Here is a 19790-nt window from a genome sequence, read left to right as displayed (position 1 = left end):
GCAGCAGCTCTCCAGGGTTTCAGGCAGGAGTCTCTCCCAGTCCTAGCTGGAGATGCCGGGGATTGAAGTTGGGACCCTCTGCATGTAAGGCAGATGCTCCACCACTAAGCTACGGCCTTCCCCTAAGGGACAACGAGGAGATTGGGGACTGCGCAGGAGGACATGCTGGATTTCTCTCCACTTTAGGGTCAGTTTGTAATGGCTCAGAATAGTAGCTAGCCATTAAAAAAGATAAAGCAAGCACGGCCCACTGTGCATTGTATGAAGCAAGGCGCACGAAAGACAAATGCTATCGGGAAAGACCAAACTTACAGAAACTGCCATCTGGTGGCCAGATAAAGAGAGGCAGGAGATCATTTTACGACAGGGAGGGATTCACTCTCCCCTCCATGCTGAAAGCACACGCAATACCCTCTCCCCCCACTTAGAATGCTGGACAGGAGCTGCACCTGATGGACAAAAGGACACTGCAGTTTTGACAGTGGGAAAGAGGTTAGTTTAGAGTACAGTAGGGCCCCACTCATATGGCAGGTTAGGTTCCAGACCCCTGCCAAAAAGCAGATCAGCTGTAGCGTGAGATCTGGAACCTAACCCGCTGCTCGCACCAGAGGAGGAGATCAGCTGTAGCGCTCTACAGCTGATCTTCTCCTCCTCTGGTGAGATCAGCTGGAGTGCGGGGAGCTCCAGCCCCCGCTCTAGCTGATCGCCCCGCTGGTGCCGTATTAGTGGAACACCGAAAAGCGGGGCCCTACTGTAGTGAAAAAAAAGGGAAGGAGGCTATACAACAAGGCACATTTCAGTCTTATAGCACACAATGCTATGATCCCTGGGAGGATCCCTCTGGGGATATAGAGTACAGGAGATCTTCTCCACCAGCAGAGAGGGAGGCCTGCAGGGGGAGAAGGAGGTCCATCCTTGAAAGCATCTCCACCGTGGCACGGAAACGTCTGCTACCCTTGCTGCTCATGTGGACTTAAGTGTGTACCAGACCCAATGTACAGTTTAATTTATACACTGTTTAACTTACCGCATGTAATAACTTTTTGATGGCTAATGGCTGAAGCAAATAACTGAATCTGCCTGAAGTATTCTGTATAGATCAGTCCAAGTTTCCACACACACACAGAACACTTGGCGGACCATGTAATTGTTTTTCTGCTTGTTGTAGCAGTAGTAATGTGCTGTATTAGGTGCTGTATGATTTTAAATTGTATTTTTACAGACATGCCGCAGACCACCTGAATGATGCTCGTGGACTACTGGTGGTCCACGGACCACATTTTGGGAACCCCTGGTATAGCTCACAGATGGGGAGCCTGTGGGTGTCCAGATGTTGTTGAAATCCAACTCCCATCAGCCCCAGCCAGGACAATGCGAGTTGCAGTCCAAAACCTCTGATGTAAACTGTCTAGTTTTCTGCAAGGATAGTGATGCATTTGAGTGCCAGAGAGAAAGGTCTAGAGGGCCACATTCAGCCCTTGGGTCTGAGCTTCCCCACTCCTGGGGTAGACAGTACTTAGGTTCAGCAGTCTGACACAGTATAATGCCACTTGTAGACTGGCCCTTAATTAACTAGAGAGAGAGAAAGAAAGAACAATATACCTGGAAGTTGCCCAGTAAAGTCATTCCAAAGGAGGCCAAGCATAACGCCACCAGCCCGCTCACATTGAGCCAAGGATTCAAAACTTTTGGCTTTAGCTGAATAAAGCGGAGGACAGCCACGACAAGTGCTGGAATGAGGAACAAGAACGACATATGCATGCAATTGTACCTGCAAATGTAAATACAATTCTAAATCCAAACTGAGGTCTAAAACCCAAATTTACAAAGGCACCCATTACAGCCATCTGTTAGGCAAATATCTGTAGGACTTGAGTAGTCCAGAAGTGTCCACCCTCTTTCAATTCTGTTGCCCCTGGCTGAGCCAGCCAACTTGTGAGCAATCTGGACCAGAAAGAGCCCCTTTCTCTATCGTGGGAGTGACACAAGGGAGAGTATGCGTCGAAATGCATGCCCTGTGCTGAACATAACTTGGGTTATTTCTTGGTCAGCTGTAGGCAACACTACCTGGAACAGTTCGACCTGACAGGGCTCTAGAAAGCCCTCTTCCGGCAACCATTTCCACTGTGGTTGCATCTTGTCTGAATAGGATAACAAAGCAAAGGTAGCCAGGCCTGTTACACTTTTTATAGTTGTGTAGGAAAGGAAAGTTCAGCAGCTCCACCTGGCATACCTACCAAATTTCCTCCTTCTACATATAGGTACCCTGTTCTCCTTCGAATCTGGTCGTCCTATTTTTGAAACAGCGTACTGTACACTTTTGTAGGAACAGACAGTGTCTCCCTGTGTATCTGTGTAGGCCAGAGGTAGGGCCCCCCCAGATGTTTTAGACTACAACTCCCATCAGCCCCAGTCAGAATAGCCAATGGTTAAGGATAAGGGCGGTGTAGTTAAAAACATCTGGAGGGTAGCAAGTTGAGTACCCCTGATGCAGACTGTCTAGTTTTCTGCATCTATGAGGCTAAAACCCGCTGTGATCACTGAAGAGGTCTCACCCTGAGAGCTAAACTCCAAGTTCCAAACCATGGATTTTCATAAGGCTGATAGTAATACGGTCCCAACTGTCCTACCACCCAACCCTCAGCCTTGGGAAGTCTCTCAAACTGATACCAACCTCTAGGTAGGGGAAGGGGGAAACCTGTGGCTCTCGGGATGTTGTCAGACTCCAACTCCTATCAGGCTCAATTAGTATGGCCAATGGATAAGGATGGTGGGAACCAAAGTTCATCTGGAGGGCCACTGGTTCCCCACCTCTGCATAGCAGTCCCATCTCCTGTACCTCTCCAACTGTGGAATGCCACGGATAGCCCCATGAGCATAATAAAGTGGAGTGTGTCCTTGATACTGAAGCAAATGAAAAAGAACCCTCTTCAACAGATCACCAAGCACACACTGAAGCCTCGCTTAGGTACTGTAGCTACTGAATGCTTGCCTTTATCATTCTGATTCATAACATAAGAAGAGGCCAGCTGGATCAGATCAGGGGTTCCTCTAGTAAAGGGATAGCCCTTTACATGTTGTTGGATTACAACTCCTGACCTTGGGCCCTGCTGTCTGAGGCTGATGGGAGTTGGAATCCAGCACCACCCAGAGAGCCACAGGTTCCTAATCCCTGATCAAATGCAACATCCTGTACTCAATGGTAGGTGTCAGGCCCAGGATGCGACTCAGGAACCAGACCAGAGGTTGTAGTTAATTCGTGTTTTATTAGAGTAATGTCCAACAAAGACTGCGCTTTCTCATGAAGCAATACAGGGATACAGGTCCTGCGACATTGGGAGAAAGTTGACAGAGCAAGGGACTTCTTCCCGCCTGTTCTTTAAGAAGGGGCTAAACGGGCACGCAACCTTTCGCTCCTCCTTAACTCCCCCTCAGGTACTGCCCGCCTTCCCCCCCTTCTCTCCTGTCTTTTCAACCGTCTGCGTGTGCGTAGTGAGGGGGGAGGCATCACCTCCTCCTCTTCTGAAGTGTCCGATTCCCCTATGGGTGATAAAGGAGGAGCTGAGGGTAAACCATCTCTCCGCCTTTCTGCTGTGATCAGCCCTCCCTCTTGCTCTGAGCTGCGGAGAAGGGAGGGCCTGGGAATGTCTGGGGGGGGATTCTAAAACTTCAAGGCTCTCAGGCTCCCCGTTGCTAGGCGACCCTATCTCTGGCATGTCCTCTGTTTCGGCTTCGCTCCACAGAGGGTAAGTTCCTCCCTCCTCCCTCTGCCAGCCATTTGAATCCTCTTCTGACAACCCCCCAGGAGCCCAGCTCATCCTCCCGACAGTAGGTGGCCAGATAACTCCTAGAAGCCTGCAAGAAGGATATGATGACAACAGTACTACCTCATTGCTTATTTATAGCCTGTTTGTACCTAGAGATGTGAAGGTTCAGGGGGGGGAAATGGAAAAATTTGTGGGGGGGAAACTTTTTTTCCCAAAGCCTTTTTGTTTTTTTCCCCAAAAATTGAGGGAAAAAAGAGGAAAAATATTTTTTCCAAATTTTTCCAGTTTTTTTCCAGGACTTCACTTCTCTACATGTACCCCATTCAGAGGTACACTGATTCTAAAAATGGAGGTTCCATTTGGCTATCGTGGTCAATAGCACTGGGTAGTTCTACCCCTCAATAATTTGTCTGTTCGTTAAAGCCAACTGAACTAGTAATCATCTCCACATCTTGCAGTAGTGTAATTACTTCCTTTCACCATTTATGCTGTTAATTAATAAAAGTGGTTTTGGCTTTTTTTTAAAAAAAGTGTTTTCCATCAACCATTAGAAATGTTGGCTCTTGTTTCATTTGAACTGTTCCTGATCACAGTTAAATTACTGAGTTTTAAAGGTGTGAAACAGTGCAGTCCTATTATGCCTACTCTGAGGTAAGTCCCATTTAATTCAATGGGACTTACTTCCAGGTACATCTGTATAAGCCTAAAGCCTAAATGTCAGATATTCTATGACTCCATGACCACCCTGAACAATTGCAAAATATTGGATGCAGATCACAGCATCCTCAATAAACAATTGTTGTAAACAAATGTCTAGCCCTTAAGACTTGGTAGTTTAATAATGGTCTTAATTTGAACTCTTTTATCCGTATTCTCTGATGTCATTTTTGTTCAAAGTTGGAATACAACTTGTTATTTTTATGTGGGCTCTTACAGATATTGACTTTGCAATGTTCAGAGCTGTATTTTTATTTTTTTTAAAAAAAATCTTGTTGCTTTTGTATCCATCCACCCCAGCCAGCATAGCCAAAGGTTAAGGATGATGGAAGCTGTAGTCCAAACATCTGGAGGATGCCACGTTGGCTACTCATCCTAAAAGGTAAAGGTGTCCCTGCACTTATAGTGTGAGTCGTTTCCGACTCTTAGGGTGACGCCTTGCAACATTTACTAGGCAGACCATATATATGAGGTGGGATTGCCAGTTCCTTCCCTGGCCTTTCTTTACCCCCCCAGCATATGCCAGGTACTCATTTCACCGACCACAGATGGATGGAAGGCTGAGTGGACCTCGACTCCTTTTACTGGAGATTCTACTTCCTCCTTCCGTTGGAATCGAACTCCGGCCGTGAGCAGAGCTTCCGCTGCGTTACCGCCGCTTACCACTCTGCGCCACGAAGGCTCCTCCTACACTATGTGAAATACACCAGAAGTGCAGACTTGCTTCATTGGCATAATCCATACACCTTACAGCATTTGGAGCAGTGTTGCAGAGTCTCATTTACCCCAGAACAGAATTTTAATAATAATTGGGGGGGTACACAACTTTCAACAACCCTTATTTCATCAGAGTTTAGGTGGCCCAATGCAGTTAGCCTCAAAACCATATATCCAAATTGCATTTTAGCAGTGGATTCGGTGCATGGCGGTTTTGCAATTAAGTCCACAAAAGTTACTAGCCCACACATATTTTTACTAGCCAATCAGCCCTACCTTAGCCATTTGTGGCAAACACTCTTTTAAAGCTTCCCAGACATGTTCAGCTAAAGCAAAGGAAAGCACAAAGTAACTGTCACATTTATTTCTAGCAGCCCACCTAGCGACTGCTAGTTGTTGGGATTCTTGCAAAGGATGCTGGACCAGATGGTCCAATCCTTATAAGATACCAGGAGTCCTGACCTGGGGGGGGTGGTTCTGGCAGCAGGACCCAGATGCCTTATTCCCTGAGACACCAGAGCAGCTCACAGGGAAAGGAGCCAATGCCCTAACCAATGCTGCACTGCAGAGCCACCATTGTAATGGCCAAAGATGGTAGTACAGCTTTTTCAGCCCAGCTAGGCCAGGGGACGTGACGAACCAATAGGCACATGGAAATAGAACTGTTGTTCCAGGCTTGGTTCCTCAGTCTGAGCAACTTGTCTGTAAGCTTTTAATTTTTTATTTATATTTATTATTGCATTTATATCCCATCTTTCCTACAAGGGGCTCAATGTGGCAGACATGATTCTCCTCCCTCTCCACTGTATCCTCACAACAACTCTGTGAGGTAGGTTAGGCTGAGAGGCAGTGACTCATCCAGGGTCACCCACTGAACTTCATGGTCAAGTGGGGATTTGAACCTGGGTCCCCCAGGTCATAATCCAACACTCTACTGGCTAAACGTCCCGTTGTCTGCCCACTTGAGAACCTGACCATCAGCCTATCTTAGATCACATAATCTGACTTTGGCCCTTTCAGAGCTTTATCTATCTGCTCTAAGCCAGAGACTTAGACCTGCCTGATCATATCTTTTGACTCCGATCCTACTGGGTCCTGACACTCCTGCCAAGCATTATGTTCTTACTTCTTATGGTGTTACATGCTCAGGGTCACTTAACACTGATTAGCTATGCCTTAACTGTTAAAGAGATCCTGAATACACATTCTTGTTTCGTAAATTGAAAACACAACTGTGGCCCATAGGGATTTGAGGAGGAGTAGAGGAACAGACCATGCAAGACTGCAGTCAACCCATCCCTGGCCATTCTCATTCATCACAGGTAACCAGGTAAGTGAGTATTTGTAAGTCTGCTGGATGAACTACTACATTTCAGTTCCCAACTGTAACAAAGGAATACTGACCTTCAGCCAAGGCAAAATTGTAAACATTACATATAAATGATACACCGTCATTTATTATTATATGCACAATCACATTCTTGCAGGATTTAAAGCATGCAGGATTTAAAGCAGTGGAAACTGGTAAAAAGTGTCATGCAAACAAAAAGTAACGGCTGAAAATGATATTTAAAAAAGGCAAATAAAAATATAATGGAGACTCTGATGTTTCAGTATCTTGGTGTTTTACACATCTTTCACATAAGCTGTTTTATAGCAGGGGTGGATAACCTTTTTCAGGCCAATGGTCATACTGACCCCTAGTCAACCCTCTGGGGGCTACATGCCAAAGTGGGTGTGTCTAAAGTGCAAAAGTGGGTGTGGCAAGCCAAAGGGTTTTTTTTAAAAAAAGAAGGTAAATTTTGGTGGGTCTTGGTGGGGTTCAGAACAATCTTTTGGCATCATAGAATTACAGCAGGGGTCCTGCAGGAATGGTCAGGGAAGAGGTAAAATACTATTTTTAAAAAATTTAAAAGCTGTTAAACAGAAATATTGGAGGGACCTTGGGGTGCCACAAAAATCATTTGGCATCATGGCATCACAAATTAAAAATGACAAAGTTTGAGGGGGGAGGGGTCTTGGGGGCTACAAAAACCTCTTGCGGGTCCAGATATGGTTCACGGGCCATGGGTTAGCCACCCCTGTTTTATAGCCTGGTTCTCACAGAGGTAGGAAATCTGTCAAGGCAAGAGCCAGCTCCAGCTTTAAGAGGACTTTGGCAAAGTGATGCCTGGTTGATCTCTCAACATTATTGCCTCTCGCCCCTTGGACATCACTGACCTTCCCATAAGGCTTACCGGTGGTCACAGACAGCAGTGCTGCAAACTGCTTGCAATTTTAATTACCTACAATGTCTTGGTGTAGTGTTGTTTCAGAGCATTGTGCGAAATTTAAAATGGCAGCCAACTCTACTGTTTGGTAAGCCCAAACCTGGGCAGAAGTCCAGTCTAGACAAGGTGTCAGTGCTAGAGGGCCATACTCAAGGATGCTGAGTGCAGATGCCAGGCCTAAAATCTCTATCTGTGATGAATCACTTGAGACTATAAGTAGGGACTCCCATGATTCTCAGTTTTTAAAAAATATATCCCTGCAAGTAGAAAACCAGTATGTCCAACCTTCTTCCTGACATTCTAGTTTTCTATGTTAAAGGATTTTAATTTTTGTATGGAGGAAGAGTCCATCATGTGAGTCCCACCTGCAACCTTCAGATGTAACAGCCCAAACACCTCCTCAGTGAGAACTAAGCCATAGTAGCTACAGATCACTGGCCCTCGCCTTGACAACATTTGCTGGGCTGAACCTGGTGATTTCCTAATAAGAATCAGAATGACAAAAACAAAAAAAGCCAGACATTCTCCATGCAACGCCTACCTAGAAATGCTGCCATGTTCATGACTTGGCTAAACACACAGCTTGCAGGAGGGGCATCACCTGCAATACTTCAAAAATATAATGCGTAGCATTGTAATTCTACTAAGCCTGCAACAAAGATACATAAATCAATAAAAAGGTCCACTGGCAAGAATGGGCCTTATTGGGAAATGGAGAGAGAGAGAGAGAAGAATAGGAAATGAGCTTGTTACCTTATATAAGGAGGCTTTTGGGGACCTGGTTTCCTAAAGGACATAAAAAGAAATAAATCATACACAAGTCAGAATTACAGTGCTGGTTATTTGATGTTACAGAATGTGATTTAGCTTAGACCAGGGATGAGGAGCATCTCTTGATGTTGTTGGACTCCAGTCACACCAGCCAGCTTGGCCAATGGTCAGGGATGATGGGAGTTGCATCTCAACAACATCTAGAGGGCCACTGGTTCCCAATCCCAGACTTAATCTGTCTGAGGTGACCACCTCATTCTACCTAATGGGATGTATATGCATGTGTGCAATACCAACTCACATGCAATGCACATGATTTGAAAGGGCACTGGTGATGGAGGGCAACATTTCTGGATCAGTCCACCCTGCAGAGCTTGTGACAGTCAGCAGCACCAATGCTGGCAGTCCCTCCTCTAGCTACCTCGTTTGCCATCACGACAGCAACTGCTGCAATGGACCAGCGTGCCCCCCCCCATTTTTTGGCCAGTTGGGTTTGCCCTGACTGTGACTTGAAGCTGCAGAGGCAAGCAGGCAGTAGCAGCACCATGGACAGCCACAGGAGAATAAGCCCTTCACAGAAGGTTGTGTGTGCACGTATGGATGCCACTGTCTGTCTCTCATGCCCAGCAGCAACTTCCCTTCACATCCTCAGTAGCTTGGAATGCATGAGTGAACAACTTGTCTCAGCCTCAGTATCTCCCGTCTGCAAAATGGGTACAAGTTTCTTCTCTGTGCTTCATTCCCTGACATATGAATGTGTGTAACTCATTCATCCTGTGATGTCACTCACTTTCTTGAGCAACCTGCTCTGCAGGCAGGCATGCTCCTCATTCCTGCTTTCTGATTGTGGCAAAGTTGTATCAATTATGTTATGAGCTGTGGAAGCTTGATATGACATTTGAATTTTGTTTCGTGGCGTCCTCAGACTTGCCAGAGACTGCTATCCTATGCCTCAGGCTCTGATTTTAAGTTTCCATTTCCCTTCGTACTCATTCTCCCCACCTTTCAATATCTTCTGTTTTATCTGTCACATTAATGCAAGAGTCACACATTAGGCACTAGTAGACCTTTCTATGGAAGGTACATGTACATTTGTTTAGGCCAGTGCAGGGTTTATGGGGTGCAGCAAATAACTGAGACTAGCTCTAACGTTTTGCAACTTGCTCTGAAAAAAATGAAATGAAATGGACTACCTTCAAGTTGATTCCGACTTACGGGCGACCCTACAAATAGTGTTTTCATGGTAAGCGGTATTCAGAGGGGGTTTACCATTGCCTTCCTCTGAGGCTGAGAGGCAGTGACTGGCCCAAGGTCACCCAGTGAGCTTCATGGCTGTGTGGGGATTCAAACCCTGGTCTCCCAGGTCATAGTCCAACACCTTAACTGCTACACCTCACTGACTGTTGCCCAACTTGCTCTGAACTCTGGCTAAAAAAAACAAGGATCATTCAAGCCTAACCTATCCCTATTTTTAAAAAAGCAAATGTGCTAACAGAAAAGTGCAAAAAAGCAAGACGCTAGTAACAGACTGCAAAACAGCAAGGCACTAGTAGCACACTGTAAAATCAAGCAGGCTGTCCCAACGTAACTTTCAAATGAAGATACTCTGCACTGCTTTCCTCATGTTTCTTTCATTGGCTCACACTTTCATTACTGTTTGGCTAACACCATCCAGGGCTATTGGCAGAGGGCATCTGTCTGCATCTCAAGGAATACCATTAACAAAAGGGTTATATAGTGCATGGTAGGGGTCAGCAGAGCAGGTCCCCCGACAATGCTTTGGGCTCAATTACCAACACACACCCTAACAGTTTGATATTGAGAACCTTTCAAATACTGACTAATGAGGACCACATCATTAGAAAATAAGGTTGTTGGGTTTTTTACCTGTCCAGCACATTTAGCGGAATAATGTTGTTGTCTTCTACTGCTATAAAATATCTGCCAAAACAGGAAGGGAGACATTTAGACAATTCTAATAGAACAATCTTTTGAGAAATGGGGTGTCAGGGCTGATGCCTGGAACCAGGCCGGTTGTTCAGCAGAGTGGCAGGATGAGGTGGGGGATGACTCAATATGGAATCAAGCAGGAAGTTAGCCTATGAGCAGCTCAGACTAAGGAGTGAGATCAAATTCAACTTTTTAGAGCCAGATGGTCCCTGCTGGGCTGAAAGATACAATGCAGCCTCTTCAGAACACATCTGTCTATCTTCAGAATACAACTGTTTTGTGCAATTTCTATACATCCCTCATATTTCATTGATGCGGAGCAGTTATTAGTTGTTAACGTTATTGTTTATATTTATTTATTTATTACATTTATACCCCGCTTTTCTTTTCATGAAACCCAAGGCGGCTTCCATATGGTTCCCAGGCGGTCTCCCATCCAGGCACTGACTACACTTGAACCTGCTTAGCTTCAGCAGGGAGCTGACCTTATGTGCCTTCAGACCATGGCCTGGGACCATATTTGAATATCTCATTGGCTATTTGATAATAAGGTTGTCCTTGCAAAGTCATTTTTTAGCCTTGTGTATATGGTACAGAAATGTATTTTATTTACTGAGTGCATTGACTTCATTTTTTGCATGTATCAAGTGGTCTCGGGATATATTCTCTATGTTTGCTTTTGCAGCCTACTGGTTCATCAAGCCCAGTCTTGCCTACTCTGCTGGCAGCAGCTCTCCAAGGTCTCAGGCAGAAAGGTTTTTCCCATCAGTTACTAACTGGAAATGTCAGGGATCGAATCTGGAACCTTCTGCATGCAAAGCATGTGCTCTGCCACTGAGCTAGAGTCCATCCTAAAAGAGGGTGGGAAGGAGAAGGATGGGATAGCTGCTACAAATCCAGTTCTAGCAGGGGAGAAAATACAAATGGGCACAGGAAATATTTCTTGAATATTCTTCCATCAGGGGAACGTTATTGTGATTGAAAATCTTATTTTACAGCCTTCCCCAACCTGTTGCCCTCTAGCAGTTTTGGATCACAATTCCCATCAGACCTATCCAGTGCTAGTTGAGGCTGATGGGAGCTGTAGTGCAGAAGAGCTGAAGAGCACCAGGCTGGAGAATACTTTTTTACAGACACCTAACAACATCTGTATATATCCAAGGCTACAATAGCATGCTACCATTCTCTAAGAGCACATAAGCAGTGCAGGATGTGGTTTTTGTTGTTATGTGCCTCCAAGTCGACTACGTCTTATGGCAACCCTATGAATCAGTGACCTCCAAGAGCATCTGTCATGAGCCACCCTGTTCAGGTCTTGTAAGTTCAGGTCTGTGGCTTCCTTTATGGAATCAATCCATCTCTTGTTTGGCCTTCCTCTTTTTCTACTCCCTTCTGTTTTTCCCAGCATTCTAGTGAATCAGGTCTTCTCATTATGTGTCCAAAGTATGATAACCTCAGTTTCATCATTTTAGCTTCTAGTGATAGTTCTGGTTCAATTTGTTCTAACACCCAATTATTTGTCTTTTTTTCAAATGAGTTGATTTTTCTCTTATCCGGGTTTTTCACTGTCCAACTTTCACATCCATACACAGAGATTGGAAATACCATGGTCTGAATGATCCTGACTTTAGTGTTCAGTGATACATCTTTGCATTTGAGCTTTCTTTCTGTTCTTTCCCTTAAAGCTTCTAGCCCTTACGGCTGCAAAGATGTACTTGACAATGTGTGGGCAATGCCTGATGAAATCTCAAAGGCGCTTGAATAAAAGTTCCAGTGGTGAGGCTTAAGTCCTTGCCTAACTCCTTCCCATGGTTAGCCAAACAAGAACAAAATATTCCAAGAAGTAAACAATGCAAAATAAATAATGCAAAATAGGATTGATTATGCAAACTTGCTCAGTTTGCAGACTGCAGAATTTTTCTGCAGAATTTGAATTGCCTGGGTGCAGATAAGAGATATGGATATGGATATTCCTTTTCCGAAGACAAGATATTTCATTTCATTTTCATTTCATTTCATTTTATTAAATTTATATACCGCCCACAGCCGAAGCTCCCTGGGCGGTTCACAACAATCAGCATAAAATACAATAAAACACATATTTAAAAGTTTTTTTAAAAGCTTAAAATTTAAAATTTCATGAGTTGAACATTCTATCTGCCAGAAGGAATGCCGCATGACAATGATGTTCGAACACAATGATGTGCCTCCAATGGAGAGCCATTTCATCTTGAAACATGCTGAGGTGCCTTGAATTATGTTGTGCTGTAGAAAATTATTCCACCAAGAAACCATAAAAGGTCTGCAAAGGCCACTTACACAATCCACAATCCCGCTGAGGTAAACAATGTCAACACAAGAGGTAAGAACATCCATACGCTGCATTTCTTCCCATCCATGCCTAAGAGAAACAAAGAAAACAGAAAACATGGCAAAAGGGTGGGGGGAGAGAGAAAGAAGACAAGTCTATTCAGTGAGAACTAGCAGCCTTTTTTACCACAGCACGGGAGCAGATATACAATGTTCTCTATAGACACAAGATGGTAACACTCCTTACCCATCTTGCATGTTTATTATTATTTATCCCATTTGTAACCTGCCCTTCTTCCAAGAAGCTTGTTCCATTTTTTTCTCAGGAGGACACTGTGAGGCTTAAAAGGGCAGGACCAATGTTCCACTCAATGAACCTCTTGGCCAAGTAGGGATTTGAACCCATCTCCCACATCCAATCCTACACTCTGTTCGCTATCACCAACTTCCCACCCAGGACTGGGGAAATCATGGGTACCCAGTCACCTAGATACTTTCAATGACACCCAAAACCTGGACATTTCCATCCCAGATTGAAAATATTGCAATAAAAAACAGCACAGGACTATCCTAAACATTTGATGTGAACAGTCCTAAGAAACTGAACCTGCGGGTCAAAGATCTGAAAACATTTCCAGCCTAACGTCTCCCTTCTTTGCCTCCACCTGTCACTAATTTGTCCATCCACCTGCTGTTCTCTACATCCTTTTCTGGAAAGAACGCGAGGGGGCAGAGGCCACTACTGTTGCTTCACCCAGTCTTAATCCTGGTGCTCTTTCCAAGCAGGAGAAAGTGCAAAAGTACATTGCCTCACTAGGCTTTCACCTGAACACACAAATACTCAAGGGGTGGATGGGAGCAGAAGGCCCAATCCTTCACACGCATCATACACACCCCTCAGTCTGCAACATTGCCTGTTGTGAGTGGGTAAAGTCCACAGGGGGCTTCCTACTCACATTCTCTTGAACACAAGTACAGTAGGGCCCCGCTTTTTGGTGTTCCGCTAATATGGCGGCTTTCCATTAGAGTAAGGCCCCACTCATACGGCACTTGTTCTGTTTTTGCGGTGTTTTTCGGGAGTTGGACCCATTCTATTGAATGAGTTCCACTTTTCGGCAGGTTTCGCTTTTAGGTGGGGGTCTGGAATGTAACCTGCCATATGAGTTATGGGGCCCTACTGTAGAATGCCTTGCACTATCAGCCACCCTGTTTTATCAGCATCCCCAGTTACACCGAGGGTTCTATTCATGTTCAAGCGAGCATGAGCCAAAGCCCCCTGCAGACTTTTCCCACTCAGAATGGGAATGACTGAGGACCGAGCATTAAGGCAAGTTATTCAGAGGTTTACCACTTTTGACAGTGGAGATAGAACATAGCCATCGTGGCTAGCAGCCTTTCATGGCCTTATCCACCATGAACTTGTGTAATCCTTTTTTAAAGCCATCCAAGTTGGTGGCCATCACTGCCTTTTGTGAGAGCAAATTCCACAGTTTATATGTTAGAATAAGCAAACTTGCATATTCTCCATTAAGCCTGAGGAGAGTGAAACATGCACATGCTCCTCTCCAGGATGACCATTACCATGGACTGAGATCTCTACTTTTCTTTCACCTAAGCTAGAACCTGTGTTTCCTGAACATATGAAAGGTGATGAGTAAACATTCTTTATCTTTTACTTAAGAAGATTGTGTCTGTTATTATTTGTGTCTGAGGGAAAGGGTGGACTGGTTGATTCTCATCCCGCTGCTTGCATTTATATCTCTGCTAAGAAATAGGACCACAAAACTATTCCTATTTCACACATATTTTTAAAATACCAAACAGTTTAATTATGTGCTGTGTGAAGAAGTACTTTCTTTTGACTATCCTGACCATGTACAAGTTTATACACCTCTATCATGTCCCCACTTACTCGCCTTTTCTCTAAACTAAAAAGCCCCACAGATTGCAACTGTTTCTCCTCTCTGCAAATGGAGAGAGGAGGTGCTGCTAACTCTATATTCAACTAGGTGCACTGTTATTCAACCAAGACAAACAGGAGGATGGATCACTGCTTTTCTGCCATCCATCCTTAAAACAGAGACAACTCTTTCTAGTCTTTGCATAATCTCCAAAAATGTCTGGTGAAATATCACATGAGAAGCATACAGGAAGAGTAAGAGCAAACTCAATGTTGAGGAGCCCAGAAGGGTTCTCATGGGACCATGAGCACACCCACACATTTTTCCTCCTTCTAGCCAAACTTTATATGAGGCCCATGAAATCCTTTGAGGCAAGTCTTATGGCCTGAGCTTACAGTGCCTTGAAATATGCTGTAACAAAACTCAAATGCAATACCCAAAGCACATTTCACGCAAATTGCAACTGATTGCAAATCTGTACAATAAAGCAGAGATTTATATTTTGGGCTGATCTGCACCAAATTGCTTTTTTTCACAGTCTCTTCTTACATTCCCTTCGCCTTACTCACCATCTATTATTTCCTTCAGTCCCCACACAGTTCCCTGCCAGAAAATGTCAACATTCTGCAAAAATACGTGGGGCGAGTAGGAGTGGGGGAGGCTGAGATTATGCAAACCAAGGTTGTTTATCCATACATTTTATATTTGAGTGTTTTTGTTGATTGGCATAATTTATTATGAGCACAGAGTTTTGAGTTTCCTCAGTGCAATTTTCACGCTAGATGTCAAATAAGCAAGGCGCAGGCCATCCTGGGAAACTGCTCTCCTACACAATTCCCTCTGCCCCAATCCTCAAAACCAATGAATTCATTAATAAAGTTAATGGAATCTGTCACTCGAGTACCAGGAGACATGCCAGCAGGGACAAAAGTCAATTTCTCTATGCTTCTAGCTTCCTTGCAAAGAAATATCTGCCTATGCTGGGTTTTACTTCAGCATCATGCAGCAAAGGCTAAACGCCATCCCTCAAGACTGCAGCAATTTAGCCGCCTCCTGCTTAGGGGTATGTTTCACTTTCCATTCTTCCCACTGCAACCATTTTCAGCACACACACACACACACCCAAAAATGAATCTCACCTGCTTAACTGGTTTCAAAGAGTTTTTGAGCTAGCTAAATTCTGGCTCACTCATTTTCTTCCCAGAAACACAAATAAAAAGGGAGCTAAATACCAAGTGATCAGAAAATAAAAGGGGAAGTTAACACAAGCAAACCCAATGCTTGATGATTGCTATACGATGGCCTGAGTTGCACCACATGCTAAGCCAAACTTTGGCTTAGCAAGACCACACAAACATGGAGGCTCCCAGAGGGGAGATCTTAGCCACTCTGCTACTCCCCAGACCTGATTACTGCCTCACTGGACTGAGCACAGCCAAGGTGTCATTTGAACTGGGACGGACTTGTGATTAAACTCTCTCCTCACTATCCATGAGCTGTAACCAAGAACAAACCTTGGCTTTTGCGGCACAAAGGAACAGGGAGGAGCACAGCAGCTGCAAGGTTTGGCTTAGTGTGTTGTGGTTTGCTTAAGCATGTCATGCAAACCAGCTCATCGAATGCTATAGCCAGTCAAAGATCATCTTGGCATATAGTGAACAAAGACACCGTTCCTCATCACACATGTAAGGTTGTTGTGTGACTCAAGACCCATATGCATGAAGACCTGGTTTTGTGCAAGCCCTCCTCCCCACGCACACACACCAGAGTAAATCTTTCAGGATCTCGAAGGCAAGATCTTCCCTAACTCTGGGAGATTAAATTCTCTAGGTGGATAAAAAAGTCTATAGTGTGCCTGCCAGAAACCAGAAATACAGTATCACAGCACTGTGTTCTGTGTTTAATAATTGAGAAAAATTACTATCCCATCATTCTGAACCCACTTCACTCGTTCTTTCCAGTCCTATTCTGAACTCAAAGACTACATTCACACCATACATTTATTCCACTATTATTCCACTTGAAACAGTCATGAGAGTTGTTAGGAGACTCCTATTCACAGAGCTACAATTCCCTAAGTGGTTTAATTGTCAGTTCCTCTTCCTGGAGAACTCTGGGAATTGTAGCTCTATGGGGGAAATAGAGGGCCTCCTAATAACTCTCAGCACTCTTCACAAACTATGCTTCCCAGGGTTCTTTAGGGGAAGCCATAGCTGTTTAAAGTGGAATAATAGTGGAATACATGTATGGTGTGAATGTAACCATAGTCACACAAAAGACCAAAACATGAGTGGGACCGTGCCAACTAGCTCTGTCCTTGACATCCCATGAGCCAACTAGCCCTTCCCCTGGCATCCACACAAACATCTGCAAGGTGGGAGCCTTCACACACACACGGGGTCTGACGCTGAGAAAAAATGTGTGACTTGCCTAAAATCATGGCAGAGGTAAGATATGAACCAGGGTCTCCCTTATGCGCAGCTCAGTCTCTTAGCTATTATTTATTTTATTTATTTATTTATTATTTCAATTTATATACCGCCCTTAGCAAAATAGCTCTCTGAACAAACAAAATAAAATACAATATATCATAATAAAAATACAAAAACATATACAAACAACGAAAAGCACAGCAAAAACAAAATAAATACTACAAAAATTAAAATACAGATTAAAAGATTAAAAAAATTAAGAAGATTAAAATGCCTGGGAGCATAAAAAGGTCTTTACCTGGCGCCGAAAAGATGGAAGTGTAGGCGCCAGGCGTACCTCTTCGGGGAGGCTGTTCCACAACTCAGGGGCCACCTGAAAAGGCCCTAGATCTCGTAACCACCCTCCGGGCTTCCCGATGGGTTGGTACCCGGAGGAGGGCCTTAGATTCTGAACGAAGTGAACGGGTAGGTTCATAGCGAGAGAGGCGTTCCACAAGGTATTGAGGTCCCACGCCGTGTAAGGCTTTATAGGTCAAAACCAGCACCTTGAATCTCGCCCGGAAGCAAATAGGAAGCCAGTGCAGACGCGCCAGGACAGGTGTTATATGCGAAGACCGACTGGTCCTCGTCAATAATCTGGCAGCTGCGTTCTGCACCAGCTGAAGCTTCCGAACTGTCTTCAAGGGCAGCCCTACGTAGAGCGCATTACAGTAATCCAATCTTGAAGTTACCAGAGCGTGGACAACGGAGGCAAGGTCGTCCCTGTCCAGATAGGGGCGTAGTTGGGCTACCAGACGAAGATGGTAAAACGCATTCCGTGCCACCAAGGCCACTTGGGCCTCAAGAGACAAGGAAGAGTCGAGAAGAACCCTCAAACTACGTACCTGTTCTTTCAGGGGGAGTGTAACCCCATCCAGAACAGGGTAAGCATCCACCATCTGAGCAGGGAAGGCGTTCACCAACAATGTCTCGGTCTTGTCTGGATTGAGTCTCAGTTTATTAGCTCTCATCCAGTCCATTATCGCGGTCAGGCAACGGTTCAGCACATCAACAGACTCACCTGAGGAAGATGAAAAGGAGAAATAGAGCTGCGTGTCATCAGCGTACTGATGGCAACGCACTCCAAAACTCCTGATGACCGCACCCAGCGGCTGCATGTAGATGTTGAAAAGCATGGGGGACAAGACCGATCCCTGGGGGACTCCACAATGGAGAGTCCATGGTGTCGAGTAATGTTCCCCAAGCACTACCTTCTGGTGACGATCCGCGAAGTAGGAGCGGAACCACTGCCAAGCAGTGCCCCCGACACCCAACTCCGCGAGTCTCCCCAGAAGGATACCATGGTCGATGGTATCAAACGCCGCTGAGAGATCAAGGAGAATCAACAGAGTCACACTCCCCCTGTCCCTCTCCCGACAAAGGTCATCATACAGGGCGACCAAGGCTGTTTCGGTGCCAAAACAGGGCCTGAAACCGGATTGAAACGCATCTAGATAATCGGTTTCATCCAAGAGCGCCTGGAGTTGGCTGGCAACCACCCGCTCCAAAACCTTGTCCAAAAAAGGGACATTCGCCACCGGTCTATAGTTATTCAGATTATCTGGGTCCAAGGAGGGTTTCTTTAAAAGAGGTCTCACTACTGCCTCCTTGAGGCTACCAGGGACTACTCCCTCCCTCAAGGAGGCGTTAACCACTTCCTTGGCCCAACCGGTGGTCCCAGCCCTGCTAGCTTTCACTAGCCAAGATGGGCAAGGATCCAGAACAGACGTGGTTGCCCGAACCATTCCAAGCACCTTGTCCACTTCCTCGAGCTGCACCAACTGAAACTCATCCAATAAAGAAGGACAAGGCCGTGCTCCGGACACTTCAATGGATTCATCTGTCACAACATCAGAGTCAAGGTCCCTGCGGATACATGCGATCTTATCTTGAAAGTGTCCAGCAATTTCGTTGCAGCGGGTCTCAGATGTTTCCATAGTATCGTGGGGGCCAGAGTGTAAGAGCCCTCGCACGACTGTAAAAAGCTCCGCTGGGCGGCATAAAGATGATCTAATAGAGGCAGTATTACACTACAAGAGCTCAGATTGTCATATAGACAATAGCTGGAGCCAGATAATGAATATCTGCCACACCTGCCGCTATCTCAAGCTCTCTGGAGAATCTAACCGGGATGAATGGTGGGAGTCTAGTGTACCAGCACATCCAAAAACCAGATTAACTAACCAGAATTAATTCCAATCCTCAGAAGTACTACTGAATTCAATGGGGCTTACTCCCAGGCAAATGGGGTTAGGACTGCAACCTTAGTCATGCTTACAGAAGACCAACCAAAATAAATGGGATTTATCTTCAGGCTAATTTAAGTTCTATGGACTTCCATGGGTCTACTCTAAACACGACTAAGATCTAGTCCACTGAGTCCGAGACTATGATATGGTGTATGTGGCTTATGTCAGCTACTCTATACACATTCTTGTCCTTACTAGAGGATTTAATTATCCAAAGTCAGGGCAGATCCTGCCTTCATGTAACTGCAGAATCTCTCTGTTCAGGCATTCACTATTCCACACAAACAGGAAAAGAGGGCCTGAGGATACTGCCCCAGGGGGAATTCTGAGGGGAAATAAACAAGCCCTAGACAAGAATGGGTAAAAGGTATTGAGGGGCAACTTAAATACATTTTATTTATTTATTTATTTATACCCTGCCCTTCCTTCCAGCATTGAGTATGGTCCCAAGAAAAGAGTTTCGCCAGTAGACATGGTGAGACCATATTAAGGCACAGAGTTCATTAGTACTGAAACAAAAAATTGTCTTTCTCCTTAGATTCACTTCCTCTTCCTCTTTCACATGTGTCCCTTTTAATAATTGCCCCACATCTGCGGTTATTCAAAGTTCAGAGTAAGCATATGTCAATAAAACTTGCCAACCTGTTTTTCTAGTGAACAAACTTTG

The 19790-nt window shown here is 44.9% G+C and overlaps 1 protein-coding gene across 5 annotated transcripts in view; it reads right to left on the bottom strand.

Moving 5' to 3' along the window:
* The window catches only part of TMEM150C (transmembrane protein 150C), a 41243-nt gene that overhangs the window by 8423 nt on the left and 13030 nt on the right, over nt 1-19790 (bottom strand). For all 5 annotated transcript variants that reach the window (XM_061583190.1, XM_061583193.1, XM_061583192.1 and 2 more), the window contains 5 exons: nt 12512-12593; nt 10130-10183; nt 8225-8257; nt 8013-8080; nt 1603-1730 (listed from right to left, as the gene is read on the bottom strand). In XM_061583190.1, coding sequence (XP_061439174.1) covers nt 1603-1730; nt 8013-8080; nt 8225-8257; nt 10130-10183; nt 12512-12593 — 365 coding nt within the window. The remainder of the gene's footprint in view (nt 1-1602; nt 1731-8012; nt 8081-8224; nt 8258-10129; nt 10184-12511; nt 12594-19790) is intronic.

This window comes from Rhineura floridana, chromosome 9 (assembly GCF_030035675.1).
Source record: "Rhineura floridana isolate rRhiFlo1 chromosome 9, rRhiFlo1.hap2, whole genome shotgun sequence".
NCBI lineage: Eukaryota > Metazoa > Chordata > Lepidosauria > Squamata > Rhineuridae > Rhineura > Rhineura floridana.
This window is presented reverse-complemented; position numbering and strand designations above follow the sequence as displayed.